The sequence below is a fragment of the Antedon mediterranea genome, chromosome 9 (genome assembly GCF_964355755.1).
Source record: "Antedon mediterranea chromosome 9, ecAntMedi1.1, whole genome shotgun sequence".
Classification (NCBI taxonomy): Eukaryota; Metazoa; Echinodermata; class Crinoidea; order Comatulida; family Antedonidae; genus Antedon; species Antedon mediterranea.
The window spans coordinates 8,869,374-8,890,160 of NC_092678.1; the positions used below are offsets into that span (position 1 = coordinate 8,869,374).

The 20,787-nt window shown below is 32.3% G+C and overlaps 2 protein-coding genes across 3 annotated transcripts in view; one reads left to right on the forward strand and one right to left on the reverse strand.

Annotated features, from left to right (window-relative positions):
- Nucleotides 1–12,804, forward strand: part of LOC140058708 (uncharacterized) — a 31,439-nt gene extending 18,635 nt beyond the window's left edge. Inside the window, exons 1-4 of one of the 2 annotated variants that reach the window (XM_072104424.1) lie at nucleotides 10,301–10,405; nucleotides 11,274–11,366; nucleotides 11,504–12,160; nucleotides 12,300–12,804. In XM_072104424.1, coding sequence (XP_071960525.1) covers nucleotides 11,282–11,366; nucleotides 11,504–12,160; nucleotides 12,300–12,529 — 972 coding nt within the window. In that variant the 5' untranslated portion in view covers nucleotides 10,301–10,405; nucleotides 11,274–11,281 and the 3' untranslated portion in view covers nucleotides 12,530–12,804. Of the gene's footprint in view, nucleotides 1–10,300; nucleotides 10,406–11,273; nucleotides 11,367–11,503; nucleotides 12,161–12,299 lie in introns of those variants that run through there. The other variant, XM_072104425.1, reaches the window with a different exon arrangement.
- A 5,165-nt stretch (nucleotides 12,805–17,969) lies between these two features.
- LOC140058674 (uncharacterized) lies at nucleotides 17,970–20,340 on the reverse strand. The gene is made up of 4 exons (XM_072104373.1): nucleotides 20,227–20,340; nucleotides 19,387–19,560; nucleotides 18,966–19,208; nucleotides 17,970–18,658 (listed from the first exon to the last, which is right to left on the reverse strand). The coding sequence occupies exons 1-4, from the start codon at nucleotides 20,294–20,296 to the stop codon at nucleotides 18,435–18,437; spliced, it is 711 nt and encodes a 236-aa protein (XP_071960474.1). The 5' UTR covers nucleotides 20,297–20,340; the 3' UTR covers nucleotides 17,970–18,434.
- Between the last annotated feature and the right edge of the window lie 447 nt (nucleotides 20,341–20,787).

The window sequence follows — 20,787 nt, forward strand, 5'->3', positions numbered from 1 at the left end:
TTTGGGTATGAGGAGGTGTACATCTAGAAATTCAGTTATTTAAATTAAAATATTGTTAGTTGATAATTAGTTTTGTTAGTACCAGTGTGTGTCCTTCCTTATTTCATTCTGTACATAGGTATATACTTACAGAACATGCCTATTGATTTTCAGGTAAATTGATATAGTGTTTGTCACAAAAGCTTATCTTCCGTACGATATATATTAAATAGCACGCATTCTGTCTTCTTTTAACATGGACATGTTCTTTGATATGGACCAAAACATTAGTCGACTGGTCAAGCGGTTAAGCTTACTACATGGGTTAAGGCAGAGGTGCGGCAAATCGGTACAGCTTCAAGACACTCCTCGATCATTATTCTGGTCAATCTTAATTTTAGAAAGGTCATTGTTGCAATGCCGGAGTTGTTTGTATGAAAACATTATTTAAACATAATTGTTAACCCCAGCAAGATTTTAACAATGTAAAGCTAATACCTAAAGCAAAACAATTTATCTTTCAACATGCTCCGAGTCAGTGGATATATTTTGCCAAGTACTTCACTCAGTTTCTGAGTGCTTTCATTTGTTTGTTTGTTTGTTAGCAGGATTACTCAAAAAATAATTACAAGATCTTTATAAAAATTAATATGCTACATTTTGAAATGAAACCAAGCAATCTGCTTGCTTTAAAACATATAAAATTAACTTGTGTATGACACGACAACAAACTATTTACATATACACCTAGAAATTTAAATTCTGTAACTTCAGGAATATTGTCTTATTCTATGGTATAATCCCAGTTAACTATCTCTTTACATCTTGTAACATGCATTACTGCGCATTTGACAGGATTTAAGGGAAGTTTGTTTACATTTGCCCATTTAGCAATTAAATCTAAATCCTTTTGAAGCAATTTACAATCATTATTGTTATAAATAGGACGTGATAATGTGTGATCATCAGCAAATTGAAAAAGTGAAGAAGAAATATTATTTACAATATCACTTACGTAAATAAAAAATAAAAGAGGGCCCAAAACTGAGCCTTGTTGTACCCTGAAGTAACATTTACCCACTCTGACTTTTCTCCTCTGTAAATAACCCTTTGGCGTCTATTTGAAAGAAAATCTGTAATCCATGCATTAGTGTTTCCACCAATGCCACAGTTATTAAGTTTCTTAATTAATCTTTTATGAGACACCTTATCAAATGCAGACGAAAAATCAAGAAAAATAATATCAATATGTTTACAGCCTTTAAGTTCTAAGCTCTGTGCCCATGAATGAAAAACCTTTGAAAGTAAAAGTTCAGTACTATACATTTGTCTAAACCCAAACTGATTTTCTGAAAGGATATTATTATATTCTAGATATTCCCTTAAGCGATAACAAAGCAATTTCTCAATAATCTTACAAATTATGGGAGTTAAAGACACTGGGCGATAGCTTTTCATTTCGTCTTTGAGTTTTACATTTCTTTTGAAAATAGGTACAACATTTGCATCCTTCCATTGTCTTGGTAAAATACCTTTTTGTACAGTTAAATTAAAGAATGTACATAAAACATTAGCCAATTGTGCCTTACATGACTTTAGGAATCTTGGAAGCAAGCAATCAGGTCCTGGTGATTTGGATAGGTACAATTAACTGTGAGAGGGCATAAAATACCTCAGGCATCACAAATGGTTCACATTCAAAGTTGGTAAGACAATCTATTGTATCCAAATCACAATGCTGATCATTATCTATGCAAAAGTTGTTTACAAATTGTGTGTTGAAAAGATTAGCCAACACCTTAGCATCACCATTGTGTTATTTATCTTAAAGCTAATAACATCTGAGTCATTTTTTATAGACCTTATATACGCCCAGAATTGTTTTATATCAGTTGTAGCTTTGTTTGAAATATTTACAACATAATCCCGATGGCTACAATATATTGACTTTTTGAATTCCCTGCTACAAGATTTGAATTTAGTTATGCTTTCTTCAATTCCTACTTGTTTAGCCATTTTGTACAACTTTCTTTTCTTTGTACAAAGCTTTTTGATATCTGGAGTTATCCAGGGAAAAGATTTCGATTTTTTACATTTCTTAGTTGGTACAGATTTTTATATTGCAAAATTGATATTACTGGAAATACTTTCCCATATTTCACTAATATCATTAAATTGAAAACAATTCTCCCAATTAAAATTATCTAATATAGTGTGCATTTTTGAAAAATCAGCTTTTTTAAGAGCATATACCGTTTTAGTTATGTCCTTAGCACGTTTATACGACACTTTAACAGAGATCTCAACTGCTTCATGATCACATGATTCAAAATTATAAATTTTACGACATTTTTCAATCAGTAGTGGATTAGAAACAAATACTAAATCTAAGAAATGTCCTTTACTATCACGTGTAATATACGATGGTTGTTTTAAGACTTGAACTAACCCAGCAGAATCTGTTGCATCTAAAAAAACATTCGCTAGGCTAGTTAAACCACTACTTTTATCTACCTGTATATCATTCCATTCAATATGTATATTAAAATCATCAATAAGCGAAACCCATTTGTACTGAGTCATTTTTCTTTGTACTTTTTCTAAATTGGTATATAAAGCATTTGTGTATTGAATATTGGAAAAACTATCTGCTTGATAAACGCTAACTTTATTTTAATTGTATAGGTGTATTTTAAATTGTGTTACACAGAAATACTAAATAATTAAATTTTTTATATAATCTGTATATTTTATATTAATTTTAACTTGTATTAAGTTGTATGTTACAGGGGTTGCGGACACAAATGTGTTATGGCGCTCTGTTGCTGTCGCAACCCCTGGACCGCTTGTTGTCGAATAAAGAAATGAAATGAAAATGAAAAAAATGGTGGTCTGTAATATACACCTAATAAGAATTTTCCCAATACCAGTGTAACACTCTAACCACAATAACTCAAGTATATTATCATTTAGTTCATGACACTCAGATGGTTGTAATGATGTTTTTACAGCAATAAGTACTCCCCCACCATGTGAGTTTCTATCCTTTCTAAAAACTATATAATCGTTATTAAATATTTGACTATCATAAATGGAATTGTCAAGCCATGTTTCTGTCATAGATATAATATCATAAAATGAAGAATTAAATCGAGAATTTATATCATGCAACTTATATTTAACACTTCTTACATTGCAATAGAATATGTTTAGCTTGTTTTTACTATCAGAACCTAATTTTGAATCTATCTTAAAATCACTTTGGTTTACATTATTACTTAAACTATTATCATAAGTACATTCAGCATTAATAATTGGTTGTCAAGCATTAACATTGAATATATTTACATTTCTTTCTTGATCATTTAACACCATTAAGTTTGTGTCGGCTATATCTTCTTTGCCAATAACTCAATTTCGCATGTCTTGAACTTGGCATAGCTTTGCTTTATGTCCACTCTGCTTGCATTTCCAGCAGGTAACTGGACCTCCATGCCGACACCCTCTATGTGTATGGCCACTTTCGCTACAGTAGTGACATCGAACATTCGCTGATTTTGTGCGCTCTTGTCTCTTTACTGGGAAGAGAATAGACACTACTTTATTGATACGCTTTATCAGTGTAGATGTTCCATATTTGTTAAGGTGGAGACCATGGCGTGTAAATTTGGAAGCATCATATCCTTGCTCGGAAGAGAATGCCAGAGTGTGGTCTATAAAACAATTTCCATAAACTGATTTCAGAATCTTATTTGCTTCTAGCACTCTCATATTTATTTCTGGATCATCCAAACGCGGGCAAATACTTCAAACATAGATGTTACCAGATGTTTTATGCCTCAAACGAACCATAAGATCACTGAAATCCTCCTTTAACTGATCTAATTTAAAGTTCAGCTCACTGCAATCATTTGTGCCAACGTGCAATATGACATTGTGTACTTTGTCCAAATCCATTTGATCCAAAGTATCAGAAACCTGAGTTGTGATAGCACCGCGTAGTGTCTTCACTGCTGTGTCACACAGACCCTTAGTCTTGACTAATTTCAGCATTGAGTCGCCAATTATTAGATTTCTTTTATTCTGTATGGTAATATCAGACTGTAATTTTTCAGCTGCATGATTTTTTTCAGAACCTAAGGCTGGAGACTCAAATAACTAATTCTGTAAAGGATTAAAAGAGTTGTGTAGTGCAGTAGGCTGTGGGTTTGACTTACACATTACAGAATTGCTAATGGGATGAGAAGCTGTATGAAACTCCTTTTCTGTTGTTAATAAAGCTTGAAGGCCGGTAATCTGAGTTTCCAAAGAGGCATTTCGCTCACATAGCTCCTTAAAAGATGATGCAAGCTGAACGAAATTAGAGTTAACATCTTGGTACTCTTGCAACTTCCTTTTAGATTCAGCAATTTTGTCCTCACAGCTTTTAATCTTGTTCTTCAGTAATGGGGTTTGATCTCAACTTATCGGTGCCTGTATACCAATATCAAATGTTCTATTTTTTGTATTCTGAGTTACAGAATCGCAGTATTTTGGCGAAACATTTCCTCTTGATGGTCTGGAATTCTTTTTACACCTTGGCGTTGAAGTAATTGGGTGTAGAAAATATTGAAATCCAGTATCCGATGTGATATCTTCGCATTAAGGACTCACAAAAACTTGATTCTTCCATAGTCTTAGTAAAAGTCGCTGAGGCTAGGCTCAAACTCAGGTTAACCATTGTTTCAATTGTGTTTTAAAAAGCTAACAGATCAATAAAGGAAGTACAATAAACAGCTTGGTGAAAGGTAATCAAGCTACTTTGCTGGCCTAGTAAAAGTATCATAAAACTACGAAAAACCACCCTAAAATACCTTAGATAGTCAAAATAACTGCCATAATCCTGTTCAGTATAAATTCAGCTTTACAAAGATATAAATATTTAGTTTCCTTGATCATTGTCTTCTGTATGTTAATCGATAATTAAGAGCAAATTTGATCCCTTGTTACACAGTCTAATACACCACCACCAGATAGATATGTGGTCAGACCACTTTTTGAGTATACTTTTCAGACCTGATAGTGTTAAAAGATAGGACAGAATTTTTCAAAAGCCGGCGAGCAGTCTTAAAGTATCAAGTAAACTGAAATTGCATTTTCTCGAGAACTACTTGTCCAAAAAACTTCATTTTTGTACAAGAGGCAAGATTTATAATTTGTGATTTGTAATTTTCAAACATAATTTGATTTAATATGCACGTTTTTTGATGCGAGTAGTTTAAAAACCTATTTCTTTTCAAATTCACTCGTTTGATTTTCGCGTTGCTGTTCTATCGTTAGTCAACTGAAGCTATTGTTAATTGAAAGGCTTGTTACATAACCATTACGCCAAACTCACATACACATGCTTGTAGTGAAATTAGCGTAAATCACAAACAGCATTAAGACACACACATATATATATATATATATATTAATTTGTTACCGGAGAAATCTTATGTAGGAGAATTTTACAGTAGGCGGAGGTATGCACTCTTAGAGTGCCTTTCTAGTTTATAAAGTATTTGCACGTATTTCAGGATTTGACTTTGACACATATGATTTGTAATGCTTAGCTAGTTTTTATTTATTTAATAATTAATGATATTAAGAAAGTTTTATATAAGTTCAGTTTCTCTCGATCCAATAAGGCCGCATAACTATTTAGTCAGTAAGAAACTAATTTAATTATGTCATGTATGGTAAAATCCATCTTAAAGGGGAAATATTAACTTTGAAATGTGAACGGTATTTGACACCAGATTACACCAGTATTGCGTATCTGAGTATTGAAGACGTTAAGAGACCAATATCGGTATAACAAGATTATTATTTATTATTATAATGTATTGAGAAAATTGAAATTATAGAAATTAATAATAAATTAATATTTTAATTAAAATATCAGTCTACAGTATCAGACTCATTTAAATGCTGTATTATTTGAAGTAATGTTATGTTAATAACTTTTTTGTTTTTAACACTTTTATTTTTCACTAAATTCACAGAAATATAAAAATGTAAAACACATGTGTTTTTACAATGTTAAGATATCTTTTAAAGCATAACATATTGATCATATTGGCACATATCCTCGTATAGAAAACAAAATAATGTATGTTTATCACAAAATAAAAGAATAATAGTTCAACAGTAATATAAAATATATTAGTATCTTAACATCTTTAACATGTGTCAACATTAACTGTTTAGGCTAATTTTGATTTCTAAAGAAACACATTCAAAATGGTTGTTTAATGCACAATGTAGGCCTACATTTGCCATTTTTGTTTAATAAAACGTTAGAATAACTTACATTATACGAGAAATGTGAACGGCGAAGATTTCAATTATGTGATAACAAAAGACATAATATTTTTATTATCAGAGAAAAATAGTCCCAAAAAACCAGCTTAGACTCTGACCCTGAAAATATATTTGTATCCAGAATTTATCCAATTATTATCAGCTAATTTGTCATAGTTTAGTGCCACAACAACTGTTCAGATTATGATGCAGAGTAAAATTGTGTATCTATCAACAATAACAAATTTCGTCACGCTACATGCTGAGTAATTTTGGCAGACGGAAAAAAAGTTTAGTAATTTGTGAAAATGATGATCACGAGCCAAGTATTTCATTTGTTCTCAAACGTGCTTTTTAGCCTACACTACATCTAGGCAATATCATTGTTTGAAAAACATTTACGAAGCGTAAATATAGCACAATTATAGATAGATAGATAGATAGATAGATAGATAGATAGATAGATAGATAGATAGATAGATAGATAGATAGATAGATATTTATGTATGTAACTTGAATGAATTAAGCTACATTCGCGTTTCCATTTAACGAAATGAAAGATGGCACCGTTTTGTTAAAAAAAGAGTTCAATTGATTTCAGTGAATGTAGCTTTATAAGTAAAATATTTATAATTATTCTACGAAATTTAGTTAGTATTACAGTATATATTACCATTGTCAACTCACCGGAGATTCATGAATTCGGTGTGTTTACAATGAAATATCTTGATAATGAAATGACAGGGTCTACCAGGGTCGTTAACTTCTTAATAGAAGTTGTCAACATTGAATTAGCATCGGTATAATCAGTCAAGAAAAGAAATCAATACTTAACTATAATTCAGACATCTAATCCTTTGAGATGAAATAAAATAACATGTATAAATGAATCATGAACAGATTTGGACACTCGATCTTGCCTCTGTAGAAATGTATAATAAATACTAATATTGTTATAACAGTAGGCCTAACTTAATTCTATAATAATGATAATTCTCAAACTAAATTCGAGTGTTTTTAACTTTTCTAAAAAGTTGACCTTTGATATTAAACATACATGTGTCAAGTTTTCATTGACAATTGTTTGTTGGTTTCAAATTTATCAGTCATACCATCATAAACATCGCGCGGTAACTTACGATGTGCAACTCTGGTGTCATGCTGACTCTTTATACGGGTTTAGAGAAATAAATAACATAATTTCTATTTTGGAAAAAAAGTAAACAGAGAGAGTCTTTCTATATTAAATAGTTCAACTTATACAGTCATGCATTCAGACTTATAATTCTCTGACAGAATTAAACTGTGCGTTATCAGATCGACTTAATCAGAGAATGGAAATCACAGACCTTGTATTTTACCGAGAGTACCCGATGAATCTAATTGGAAAATAATCTAGCGGGCGGTTCCATGTGCTTTCGCGTGTCTACCTTAATATGCAATAAGATGAATTTTAAAGTTAATCCTGCTCTGTTTTCCTATACAAATGAACAAAGCATTATGGAACAGAATTAATATGAACAAATGGAAATTGAGTAATCTCCGTCTTCCATGATTTAGACATATCCAAGCACGCATTCAGATCTGTCAAGATAAAATTTCGATTGCATTATTTTGTCCCTGCAGAGCATGCGCATCTGCAGCTCATTTGAGAATTAAGAGGTGTAACTCAAGTATACTTAGCCTAACATAAATTGCACTTCAAAGCCGCCACAGACTTTCCACTTTGTCTAGACATCGAGTTTTCGTTATTTCCGTTTCATAATGATTCGATCTCATTCTATCGTTCATTTATTCAATGTTATTTGTAATCAGCATTTTTTTGTCTGTCGACTGTTCAATGTATCTGTTTGAATGCAGTTTACCCTCAGCAGCATGCTGTCATAATTGAAACTAGGTACATCTATTCGAGAATATAAATATTAATCTTAACATTATTTATAACTTCTTATTCATTTATTTATTTTTGTCACCACTTCCCTTAAGCGGCCACCTCCCTTAACGGCCGTACTTTTAAAAACCCGTTTGTTCTTCCTATCTAATTATCGCATTTGGTACATCCCGTAAACGGCTACGGCCACTTTTTTTTTAAATTAAAATTTGTTTTTTGCATGATAAATTACCTCGCGTAAGCGACCAATTCGTATTCATTTTTATGTCAGTTATTGTGCTTTATATATTAGCTTTATTCGAAGCGGTTTTAAAAACATTTTTAGATGAGATGAGAAAACGACACAGATTTTGACCGACATTTTCATATGATAAAAGCTTTTAAAAAATGCGCATTAAACGTCAATACGCACTCTTTCTTCCCGATTTCTGTTTTACAACCTTTCTTTAATAATATCATCATATTTAATTATCAACTCGAAATTACGTTATACGAGCACGTCAAAAGTGACAGGCTACGCACGTGTAAGTTAACAAAATGGTGAAAATATGCTACATTGTTAAATTAATATACTGTAGATCGTTAGAATGCTCAGGAACACCTATTTTTCATTTCATTTTCTTGAAGTGTATGTATCATATGTATGATTTATTATGGAATTAAGAGAACAAAAGTGGATTAAGTCATCATTGATTGCATAGTAAATTTCTTTTTTATAATTTCGACAATCAAACAAATTAGGTTTGACAGTGAATCATCTTTTTATATATTGAAAGATGTCATCATAGTAAAAAATTATAATTCATTGCGGTATTTAATAATCTATCTGCACGAAAGTGGTTACTGTCGTAAATACACGGGGGAATCTTTCTACAACTTTTAGTCAGTTGTGTATGGCTCAGTGGTACCGAGATCGAGTCTCACCGTTGGGAAACGAAACTAAATAAGCTTAGATACATATAACAGTTTCCTCAACAATGTGTGCTGTTTCCAGGATGGTCGATTGTGTTTTATTTTCTTATCCGTGTAAACTGTCATGTCCCAAGTAATTTGAATGTTTTTCTTCTCTGTGACTGCTAATGGCTGATGATCATACCATTTGTCAGTACATTCGATTCCGCCAGTGTACCCGCAATCATCATCGTCACCTTGTCATCAGGCTTTCTATACTCTCTCTGGGCGAGCATCTTGAATCCACTGATAATAATTATGTTTTACAGTTTTAGTACAGTCTCCACACAATCTACATAACGGTGTTTCTGAGCTATACTGTATTTTATCGCATTCGTTCTTCTGTCTTCTTCTTCAATAAAAAAAAAACATTCATAAGCCATCTCCAAGAAACTCCATGTAGGGATTTCTCTTTCCAGTCCTTGGTTTTCGCCTCTTGCCACCTCTTTTTCATTAATTTTTCATCAACAATTCTCCTTTAAAGCAAATTGCAGCATCCGCTGTAGTATGTTTACTCTACTCTACAGCTCACTATGTCGGTCGGTTGGTCGGATGGTTGGTCGGTTGGCAAACACTAACTCAAATTTAAGCACGCGATAGCAGCCATGTATATGGCCTTGTTTATTGAAGTTAACATTCACAATAATATAGTTTTTAATTTAAATTTATCCGTACAACTGAAAATAGAAATGAAATAAAAGTGGATTGAGACTACAAAGGGAAACAATTAGACAATTTCTATACAAAATAAATTCTAAACAAAATAGAAAATTAAAATAAGAATAAAACCATATATAATAATAATATATAATATAAATAAATAAATAATACATATGCAATTTAATGTTGTAACGTAACGCGATAAGTAGACTGCTGTTCGGGTCACTTTTGATATTCAATCTTTGGCTCTGTTAGTATTTAATCATTATTATACTTTATTTATTAAAAACACTCTCACATTCGTTGCAAAAAGTCAGATCATACATGTCTCAACAGATTTGTGTGTATTGCATGCACATACTTATTGGTACAAAGATGATAACCATATTAGGAAGAATCCAATTCAGAGTAGATGAGTATAAAACAAAGTTATATTCTTTGCCAACTAAAATTCCCCAAACAATTTTAGAATTGGACTTCTATTGCTAACAATCACCGGAAACACTATTGAAAATCTTATATAAAATCGAACTGTTGATCAACAACTACAATCTATTGGTATCTGCTTCAAATAACATCGTTAGGTAGCCTATAATTGCGGTAAGGTAGTTTTTCATTTTTATTTAATCTTATATTTTACTGATATTAGATCAGTTATTGATTATGCATATCCTGGTTCACTGGCTTAAATAACAACGTGCAGTTAGGTTCATGCTACTGGAGTCCCGGGGCCCGGGCTTTCCTGTGGACCGATTGCTGGGGATTAGCAGGAGGTACCTCACTAAACTAAAGTCAGAGAGAGACACCGTCTAAATCACGTTATTCCCCACAAATACAACCGCAGACACAGCAAATCTTTCTCAACACCTTTCACTCGAACTAACAGATCTGGAAATGTCATCGTCAACTTAGGACTATCACATGAATGGTGATTCGATCGGTGCCTCTTACATGATTGTCCTGCCTGTTTAATTAATCTTTCCACGTTTGTAATTTTTTTGGAGAGATGAGCAATTGTATTTTTTTACATTATTTTGTTATTGTAAATAAAAAGTCAGAATAATTTTAAAGATCAATTAGTTTGTTGCCTCTTCAATCTTTTGATGTAGGCCTATTATTGAAGAGATGAGCAATTGTATTTCTCATATTTATTATCGTAGATTGCATTGGACCTACTGATATTTTTTATTTTACTTTGTTGTCGAAAGAAAAAATTTGAATATTGGATATTTTTGTTGTCAAACGTTGCTTTGGAGCAATTTACCTTTAAAAGCAGCATATTTTCAATACTGTCTAGTATCATACGAAAATACTGTGATAACATGTATCCCAAATGTCTCGTATAAAAATAACCTAACCTTACATAATACAAGCATCAAGCATGTGGTACACAACATGCTTATTATGGACTTTTTCTTGATACTGAGCAAATATTAGTGTTAAAACATTATAATTATTTTACTTTCAGTCCAGAAGATGAAACTACTGGTATACGTGTTAGTGTTTGCGTGTATTTGTACACACGTCCGTGCTCAAATTTGGTCTAACAGGTGGTTTCGACGTAAGTTTTTCCTTCTTTCATTTTGTGAAAATTGATTATGCTTTAGTTTAAATTTAACTATTTTAATTACAAATAATAATAGATAGAAAATAGAATATCATCCAACTTCAAACAGTGTCAATTCAATTTGTATTCAGGTTCAAGTTGGTTTGACAACTCATGGAATACTGGTATGCAACCACTCAATTCCTGGTCTACAGTACCAAATGACGGATGGTTTAATAACAATTGGAATGCACAACCAGTTGGATGGTCAGACAGTTGGCGTACTGGTACCATACCCACGGGTTGGACAGGTACTCGTGATAGCTGGTATCAATGGTATAGTTGGTACAGCTGGAACTCATGGCAAGGTGCACCACGTGGTGGCTTACCTTTTTCAAGAACGGCCCTTATTCAAGGAACTTCACCGGAAAATTCAATTAATAATGGTCCACGTCGACCAAATATACCCCGTCAAAACAGACCAGAAACTGCACCAACGCAAAACAACCCAGAAACTAGGCCTACACTTACCATCCCAACTACTCGCACCAGAAATCAAAGGGGTGAAAGCGGGAGACAAAGGTCATCGTACCGTAACAAGCGAAATATTGATAACATTCCTTCGATAGCCAATGTGATCGATAAGTTTGCGCGTGAACCAACTGCTCCTGTTGACGTCTGTCCAAGCACATACACACCACTCTGTGGTAACGACAACCATACTTACAGCAATGCATGTGAGTTGATAAAGGCTGCTTCAACTAATGCTTGTCTTGATTTTGCTTATGAAGGTGAATGTAACAGTCAGAGTAAGTTATAGTTGAAGTTTTTTAATAATCTAGATGAAGAATGGTTAACTAATAGGTTAAAGGATAAAAAATATCTAATACAAATCATTATGCCATTGTTATTATTATTTTCATTTATGTATTATCAACATTTTTGTAGAAGAATTAACATGTTTTGATTGTCAAGAGGAAGACGCCCAACTCGATATAATTACCAATATGGTTTCACCAGACATCGAATGGTTGACCTACAGTATGGTAGTCTGTGGAACTGATGGAAACACCTACAGTTCACTTTGTCATCTGTGTAAAAGCAAATGCTTAAATCATAGCGAAAAACTTCGACCAAAACATAGAGGGCACTGTGGCGCTCCGTTTGTGTTCAACTAATCGGCGGCGGCAGCAAGGTACACGTTCTATACTTGGTATTAATCATTTTGTTGACATTCGAAAATGAGACTTAATGTGCTTATCATCATTATATAAGATTTATTGAGTAATAATATTATCTATTATTAAAAAATAATACAGTTAAAAGGATTGACATACGTAAATCTTTCTTATTTGTGTCATAATATGTACCGTAAAGTTCATTTTTTAAAGATGTACCGTATTGTCCACAAAAGCATAAACAAATAAAGATTAATAAAATCAGACTTTGAATAGATCATTTTGCAGTTTTATTAAAGTTATTCACTTCTGTAGGAAAAGAATCAACAAAAATAATTAATTCACTTATAAAAAGACAAAAGAAACGGTTAATTTTAACCAAAAATCATTTTGTCTGACAATTTAGGTATGTTTTGCTTGCTAAAACAAAATTATAAATAAATACTGCAATTGATAAAGTTAAATTGAAAAAAGAAATGTTAAAAGAAAAAACTATTTGAAAAATAACCATTACAAACATAAAAATTATTAAAACAAGGATTATTCTAACTGAAACAAAGTTATGTAAACACATGTGTGCCCAATGCAATGTTAAAAATTATGGCTGTAGGAAATTTGCTCAAGACGACTGTATGGAGACTAAAATGAGCACATGTATCCGGGTTTGAGATGAAGTTGTTTTATTCACAGTCTCATTCAATTCTAAAATATAACATACATCAAACTGATCAAATAAAAGAACATAATCATGTCATTACTACATTTCGTTAACATGTTAAACTTGTCTATTCTTATCGAAACTTACTACTTTGCCAGATACAGACACTCAGAATAGCCAATACAAGCTGGTTTGCAACAGTAATCACAATGACTTCTTTCATAGCCTAAACGAACAACATACAGTACTATTTATTATGACTCCATAAGTTACTCAAAAAGGTGAAATCACTCAAGCGTGACCAGTAAATTTACAACAGATTAACACATATAAAGTTAAGCAACAATTCTTGCAATCTTAATGAAAATACATTCTGATGATTTATGGAAAATACTGTAGTCTGTATCATGATAACACAATCTTAACTCAGTTTTAGCTATGTATAATAACTCATCTGGTTTGTCCTATTCAAACTCTACAACTACAAGATGATGGCGTCCATCATTACCACGTTGTTTAGACTAACCAAGCAATTATATTTAACACAATCTATATATAAATTTACGTAAGGGCAAAATTCGGTAAATCGCGCCTTACTTTTAGAATTTTTACTCGATGGTATATAAAGTTGGTTCGTACTTTCGGTACGGATTTTAACCACCTGATGTAACCCTGTTTACTAATTAAATTAAGTTAGATAATTAGTTATTGACGATTAAAACGAATTTAGGTTCAACGATTTGCCCCAAATAGGGGTGTTTTCCGATCGTCGTATACACTGTCTAATGGATGTCCATCTTGAAAAATACCCGCCACAAAAATGCGAGGAGGCTTCGCATTTTCCTATCTCCTCCTACGATAATTGTTTTTAATAGCTGAAAATCGGTTGAACAGCTCGAGTACAGTATCATAATGTTGAAGACAGGCCGATTTTCTTTAAAAAATACTATTTTGATAGATTTAATATACGTTTATGCAAATGTATTGATTTGAATGAATGGAACATTCCAATCTCTGTTCCACAAGTGTCTATTCCCTCAGGCGTCGTAAAGGCAAGTACTGTATACTTATAACAGAAATTCGATCCATTTTTTTTTTCAATCTGTGCTGCAGAGGTTGGATATAGATTTTTTTTAACGGATAATGAGCTAGCGTTTTCAGTCGCCGTATATTATGTACAAATCTTTATTATTGCAGTTAAACCACCCATGTGACATCATCACCCTTCCCTCACTGGCATGAGTAGCGTTGTAAAGCCAGTAGAGGATAGGCCTACGGTGCATCACATGCCCTAAACGCAGAACAACTTTGGTGGGTAGGGTTAGGAACCAACTTAAGTATGAATTGGCTCTAAGAAACAATTGAAAACCATTAGGCCTACTAATTAAGTTGAGTTAGATAATTTAATATTTATTGACGATTAAATCGAATTTATGATTTGCCACGAATAGGGGTGGTTTTCACAAATTGATATACATTATATAAACATATTATAAACGTCGTAGTGATGTATCGTTACATGTACTATACTATTTATTTCAATCGACTAGGACGGTGATAGTTTCAACAAAATATTACATCGCAATGTTTTACTGTGTTTAGTGGTATATTATTTGTAAAACATGAAAACAATTAATATTTCGTTACTACATGGATAAAGAATATATTAAAAAATTGTTCCTCTTTGCACCCATCCTCTTTCCCATCCCTCAACCCTAATGTTACATACAAAACACAAATTAAGTGTTTAAATTTGACTTAAACAATTGGTCTCATTTTGTGACAAGTTTCTCTTTCGGAAGTAATTCCCAGGGTGCTAATTTTAGTTCAGTACATAAATCACAGTGTCTATTTATTCGTTCCTGTAAACGACATGTATTATTGCCCTGCAGTACGTACATTTGAAATCGCCAGTTTTTTAACGCTGAAATTATTATGTATTCGAGAACCATCTGTGGGCACGACCTAGATGGTACGCTCGCTTCGCTCGCGTACCATCTAGTTACTAATAATTATGATAAACATCATTGAATAATTTCAGATTCATACATTGAGTGAATTAAACAAACTTATGTCTTTCAACAATGACCAAACATTTATTTCTACTTGCTTTTAACTAATGTTTCTTAGTAATTAACTGCAACACACTCACAGTAGCGTTTTCGACGCTCATCTGCCTCAAATCCGTTGGCGGCGCCATTTAAAATTAAACTAAATCTTACAATGGCCATTTATTGTGTAAAGTACGGAAGCAAATGATATAGATTGTTTAAATTAACTGAATAAATATATATCGATATATTCTACTTGACGCAATGCTCCCGGATATCGCTTCAGGCTCGGCATGCGCAGCAATCAAAGTCAAATTACACACTAAATGTTATTCTTTCATTTATCTTGTCTGACATGTCAATGTCGAGCTAATGTTCTATCACCGGTCATTCAATAAATTGACGTCAAAATTATCTGTTTTTGTCCCATTTAAAGTGGAGCTCCACCCAGAAAATTACTATTTTTCATACATTTCAACTATTATTTAAAAATATCATCCCTCATACTTCATATTTTTTTGAAATTTTGTTTAATGATTACGATTTTCTTGAAAAACACGCCTTTTTGCGTTTTTTTTTTTTGGGGGGGGGGGGATACCTTGTAATTTCCTATTCTGTTACATGCAAAAGGGGGGTATATTTGAAAAGTCCTTAATAATTAATTTCTTCACTAAAAAAAAAAATTTTAAATGTAATTTTATTTAATTTTTCCAGATCTTTTTATTTCTGGTATTTTTATCGCGTATACATTGCGCAATTTTGCGTAAATATATACTTTCCCCCGTTCGGGTCCGATTGGGCTTTTTATTTTGCTAGGGAGTATGATCACGTGACATTTTTCACAATAACACTACTGCAGCTGGCGATGTGTTATTTTATTGTCGCGATGTTATTTTTGACGGGCGAAATATATATTAAAACATTCTGAATGTGACCCTATCATGTTTCACATTTTAAAAATTTAAATTATCTGTTTTTGTCCCATTTAAACTGGAGCTCCACCCAGAAAATTACTATTTTTCATACATTTCAACTATTATTTAAACATATCATTCCTCATACTTCATATTTTTTTGAAATTTTGTTTAATGATTACGATTTTCTTGAAAAACACGCCTTTTTGCGTTTTTTTTTGGGGGGGGGGGGGGGGATACCTTGTAATTTCCTATTCTGTTACATGCAAAAGGGGGGTATATTTGAAAAGTCCTTAATAATTAATTTCTTCACTAAAAAAGAAATTTAAAATGTAATTTTAATTAATTTTTCCAGATCTTTTTATTTCTGGTATTTTTATCGCGTATACATTCCGCAATTTTGCGTAAATATATACTTACCCCCGTTCGGGTCCGATTGGGCTTTTTATTTTGCTAGGGAGTATGATCACGTGACATTTTTCACAATCACACTACTGCAGCTGCTGGCGATCTGTTATTTTATTGTCGCGATGTTATTTTTGACGGGCGAAATATATATTAAAACATTCTGAATGTGACCCTATCATGTTTCACATTTTAATAATGTGATTATGAGACTATTACTAAAATGTCAAATTTAACGAGATTTGAGAAAGACGTGGCTATATATTCAATAAAGCTAGGCCTAGTCTTAATAGAGTGTTAGGTATGTACCGATGCTGCTTGGCCTGTAGCTAGGCTGATAGCAGTGAAGTTTGTTCTGCTGACACCCAACCTCGGCCTACCCATGGGCCATGATAGGGTGCCTCAATAGTTGCTTTTCAGTCAGGCCTAAGCTTCCACATCGCTTTACTAGTCTTGTTCTGTATAGGATTTTGTGCTTCACAATTCTTGTGAATGTGCGAGAAAACCCAGGAACGATAAATGGGGCGAAACGACCAAGCATTTCCAAACCCATGAATGCATAGGCCTAGGCCTTGACAAAAATTAAAGGCTAGCTAGGCTGAGCAGACGGCTTAGCTAGGCCTAGGCCTAGCTTAAAGTTATTATGCTGTTTTTGTACAGTGCAAATAATGAGGTTACATGTACATTATACTGACATTTTTATCGAAAATATTACTTAGGCCTAAACAAATTGTATTAATTGTGTGTATAAAATTTATTCCCCATTTGTCGACACATAATTTACCAAAGGAGAGACATTTCACCAATGAGTTCACCGGCGACTAAAACGCGTCAGTCGCTAAGTGTAACGCGTTTCGCGACGTATTGTAAACTAATAACCCCTAAGTTACTGAAAAAGTGTAATGTATTAAAAAACACTATTTTCTGACCGATTTTTTAGAAATGGGTTTTTGGAAAATATTTCCGTATTTTCCCTGTTTTTTTTTATGTAATCACTTTCAATTAAACATACTTAAACATAATATAAGCTGAGAAAGTCTGAGTGTAGCTCCACTTTAAATGTTTCGGTTGTGACGTCACTAGCAACAATGGAATACAAATAAGGACACGCTGTGAATTACTTCATTGTTTTGTCGGTTACGCATTACACAGTGCTGACGTACTAAAACAATTATTGGATCGTAGCACTGGCAGAACACGCCGCTGAATTTTAACACGTTTTAATTCATTGCGTATTCCACTTAAATACTACTTTAACTCATTAAATCTCACATAACACTCAATTACTTCGTATTACAATACTGTGAAACATGTTACATTAGTTTATTCAAATATTTTTGTATTTAACATAATAAAGTACATAACATTGTAATTGACAATGTATAAGTAAAAAATATATAAGAAATGTTATTTTGTATTATTTCCACCTGTATTTACATAAAAAACAAAAGAAACTGTTAATTTTTTTTAAAAGTAACTTGAAGCATTGTATAAGCAATACTTTTAAATTTAATAAACATTGTTTATGAAATAGTATTGTTCTATATGATAAACTACTAGTATATACTGTATATGCTTTACTGTTTCCTGGAAATAGAATATGATATACTACCGTATTATTATTATTATTATTATTAATATCATTATAAAAATAATTTCATTTTTAAAGGTGCGATGAAATCAAGAAAAAATAGAAATAATGTAAATTTAACAATTACAAGAACATTTTCAAAAAATTAAAAACAAAAAGACTGGAAACAAATTTGTTAACGGTAATGAAGATAGAATTATTCATAAAATATTTCATAGAATACTTTGTGTATCATTGATATTATTAATAAATGTAGATTGGCTCTATTCCACGGCGGTAAAATTACTCAGCATTCCCCACGATAATCTAAATCTAAATCAGGATTTGCCGTACATGCAAGTGCATTTAATACGCATAGGCTTGGATATGTCACGCCATCTGTCCCACAGACTGGGTCAAACTCCAGAGGGCATGATTCTCTGCATAATTCTGTTGTTGTCGTCGCATTTGTTGGAAGATCGTAACTTTCTGTTGTGACTGAAATTTCGAACATGGTCGTCTCTGGAACATCTGATTAAAAACAAACAGGTTCATTCATTCAATATGGAACGTTTATATATTCACTTTATTGCCGTCTGCAATAATATAACTAAGTCAGGTTAAACATTTCTGTTGGTGTAAGTTCAAGTAAAAACATCAAAACAATTTCCACGAAATTGTTCACGCATATTATATTTTTTAAACTTGCAAATGATGAACATACATTAATGAATAAATTAATGTTTATCTTTTTATTTTTAAAATACATGCGCAGGGACAGGATTTATTCATATCTAATATTTTGAATACGCCGAAAACGCCAAAGTATTCAACTAACCTGTATACACTTCTGGTGTCGTCCTGGGTTTTACACCCTCTATCTGGGTAGTTTGTGGTATGTCTGTAGTAGGCTGTACCTCGGTGCTAGTTTCTTCTTCTTCGCTTTCATCTGAGCATGGGTTTTTATCAACAATTGTTAGTCCTTTGTTTAGTATGTTTAGCTGTTTAAGTTCACACAGCGTGTATGTCTTGCCGTCAGAACAGCACACTTCGATTGGTTTAACTTGTCTTTTTCTACATTCTGACAACAGAAATAATAATATTATAATTACTTTTTTGACGATTTGTTTAAAATTTTTTTTAGTTTCTTATATTTTAATTATACATCCAACAACCATTGGCAAATTACAGAATGTTATAATAAAAATAGTAGTTAATTTTATTCAAAACGACTAAACTAAACAAAAAAGCCGTCTTACGTTGTCTAGTAGGGCATCTGTGATTTGAATCAATTAGAAATAATGACTCATCACTCATTCCTTTAAAATCACGAAGTGAGTAAGTCCTTAAATTTGAAGCGCAAATTCTTTTAATTCGTTTGTGTCCATGTTTTCTGTTTTCACCTCTTTCATCGTCGTCTTCTTCACTGTCATCTGACAAACAAAAACAATATTACTTATATGATCTAAACTGTATATTGTAAATCAATTTTAATCGAAATACCCATTCAGTTAATATAGCAGGTATATTGAAAAAGAGGAAATATAGGCCTACTCGTTAATACTATATTGAAAATAAGTAGGAAACCCGCATAAGTATTTTTATATATCTAGATATTAAGAACATAAAATAAAATTTCGATTGCAATTTCTTTTTGATATTGATTAACTTAGACCATAGTAATAAAAACTCGAGTTTTCGAAAGGTACCATTTTTCTTGAAATTTCTTTTGGATAATTAAAGTATGAAAAAGTCGTTTTCTTTTTGACAATTAACCAACAGTGTCTAAGCATACTTAAAGTGTTGATATGTACAGATACTACGGTGCGTTAATACCAATAAGCATCAGCATTTTGATAATCCGGGCAGATAAACAATAATGACAACATCCTTAACTTAAAACAGAGACTCTCAATGCCAGAAACAATGGGTTAAAATGAAATTAAATAAGCCTGGCTTCATGTGCGAGGTCATTTGAAACATAGATTTCGACATGAAATAAAATTAATAATAAATACATTCATGCAATAATTCTTTATCTATTATTAGCCCTTATATTGTATTACAAATTAAGTAAGCCTCATAAATTATTGACAAACCTGCTTTTGAAAATTGTACTATGGTAGAAAGGCAGAATAACAAGATCAGCGCATGTATAACGACGTCCATTTTCTATAGGAATGTTTATAAAGTGAATTTTAATGACTGTTCCCTGTTCCGCAGGACATGACTGTTTCCCTTATAAACGGATAAGGATTGTCTTATCAACGTGTATAAACCGGGCATTGATAATCTCCTGTATATTTTGATATGGAAGTTATCATCATATTGATCGTGCATCATAATACGATCGATTGTTGTGATTATATATAAGCTATTTTTTATCTTAATACTTAACTATAATACTGAGAAATTAAACTACTTAAGATAGTAAAGTACGTTACAAACGTGAAGAGGATAATACACAAACGTAGCTGATAAGCGTACACGAATGTATACATAAAGAAACCTACTTTGTAAGTTTGTAAATAAAACTGCAGAAATTCCGACTTTTTACAACTAAGCATCACACTTTATGTCTATTCTGTATCTAACTATAACTATATAATACCACATATTTGAAGGAACATAACACAACTTGAAATTACATAAAATGTCTT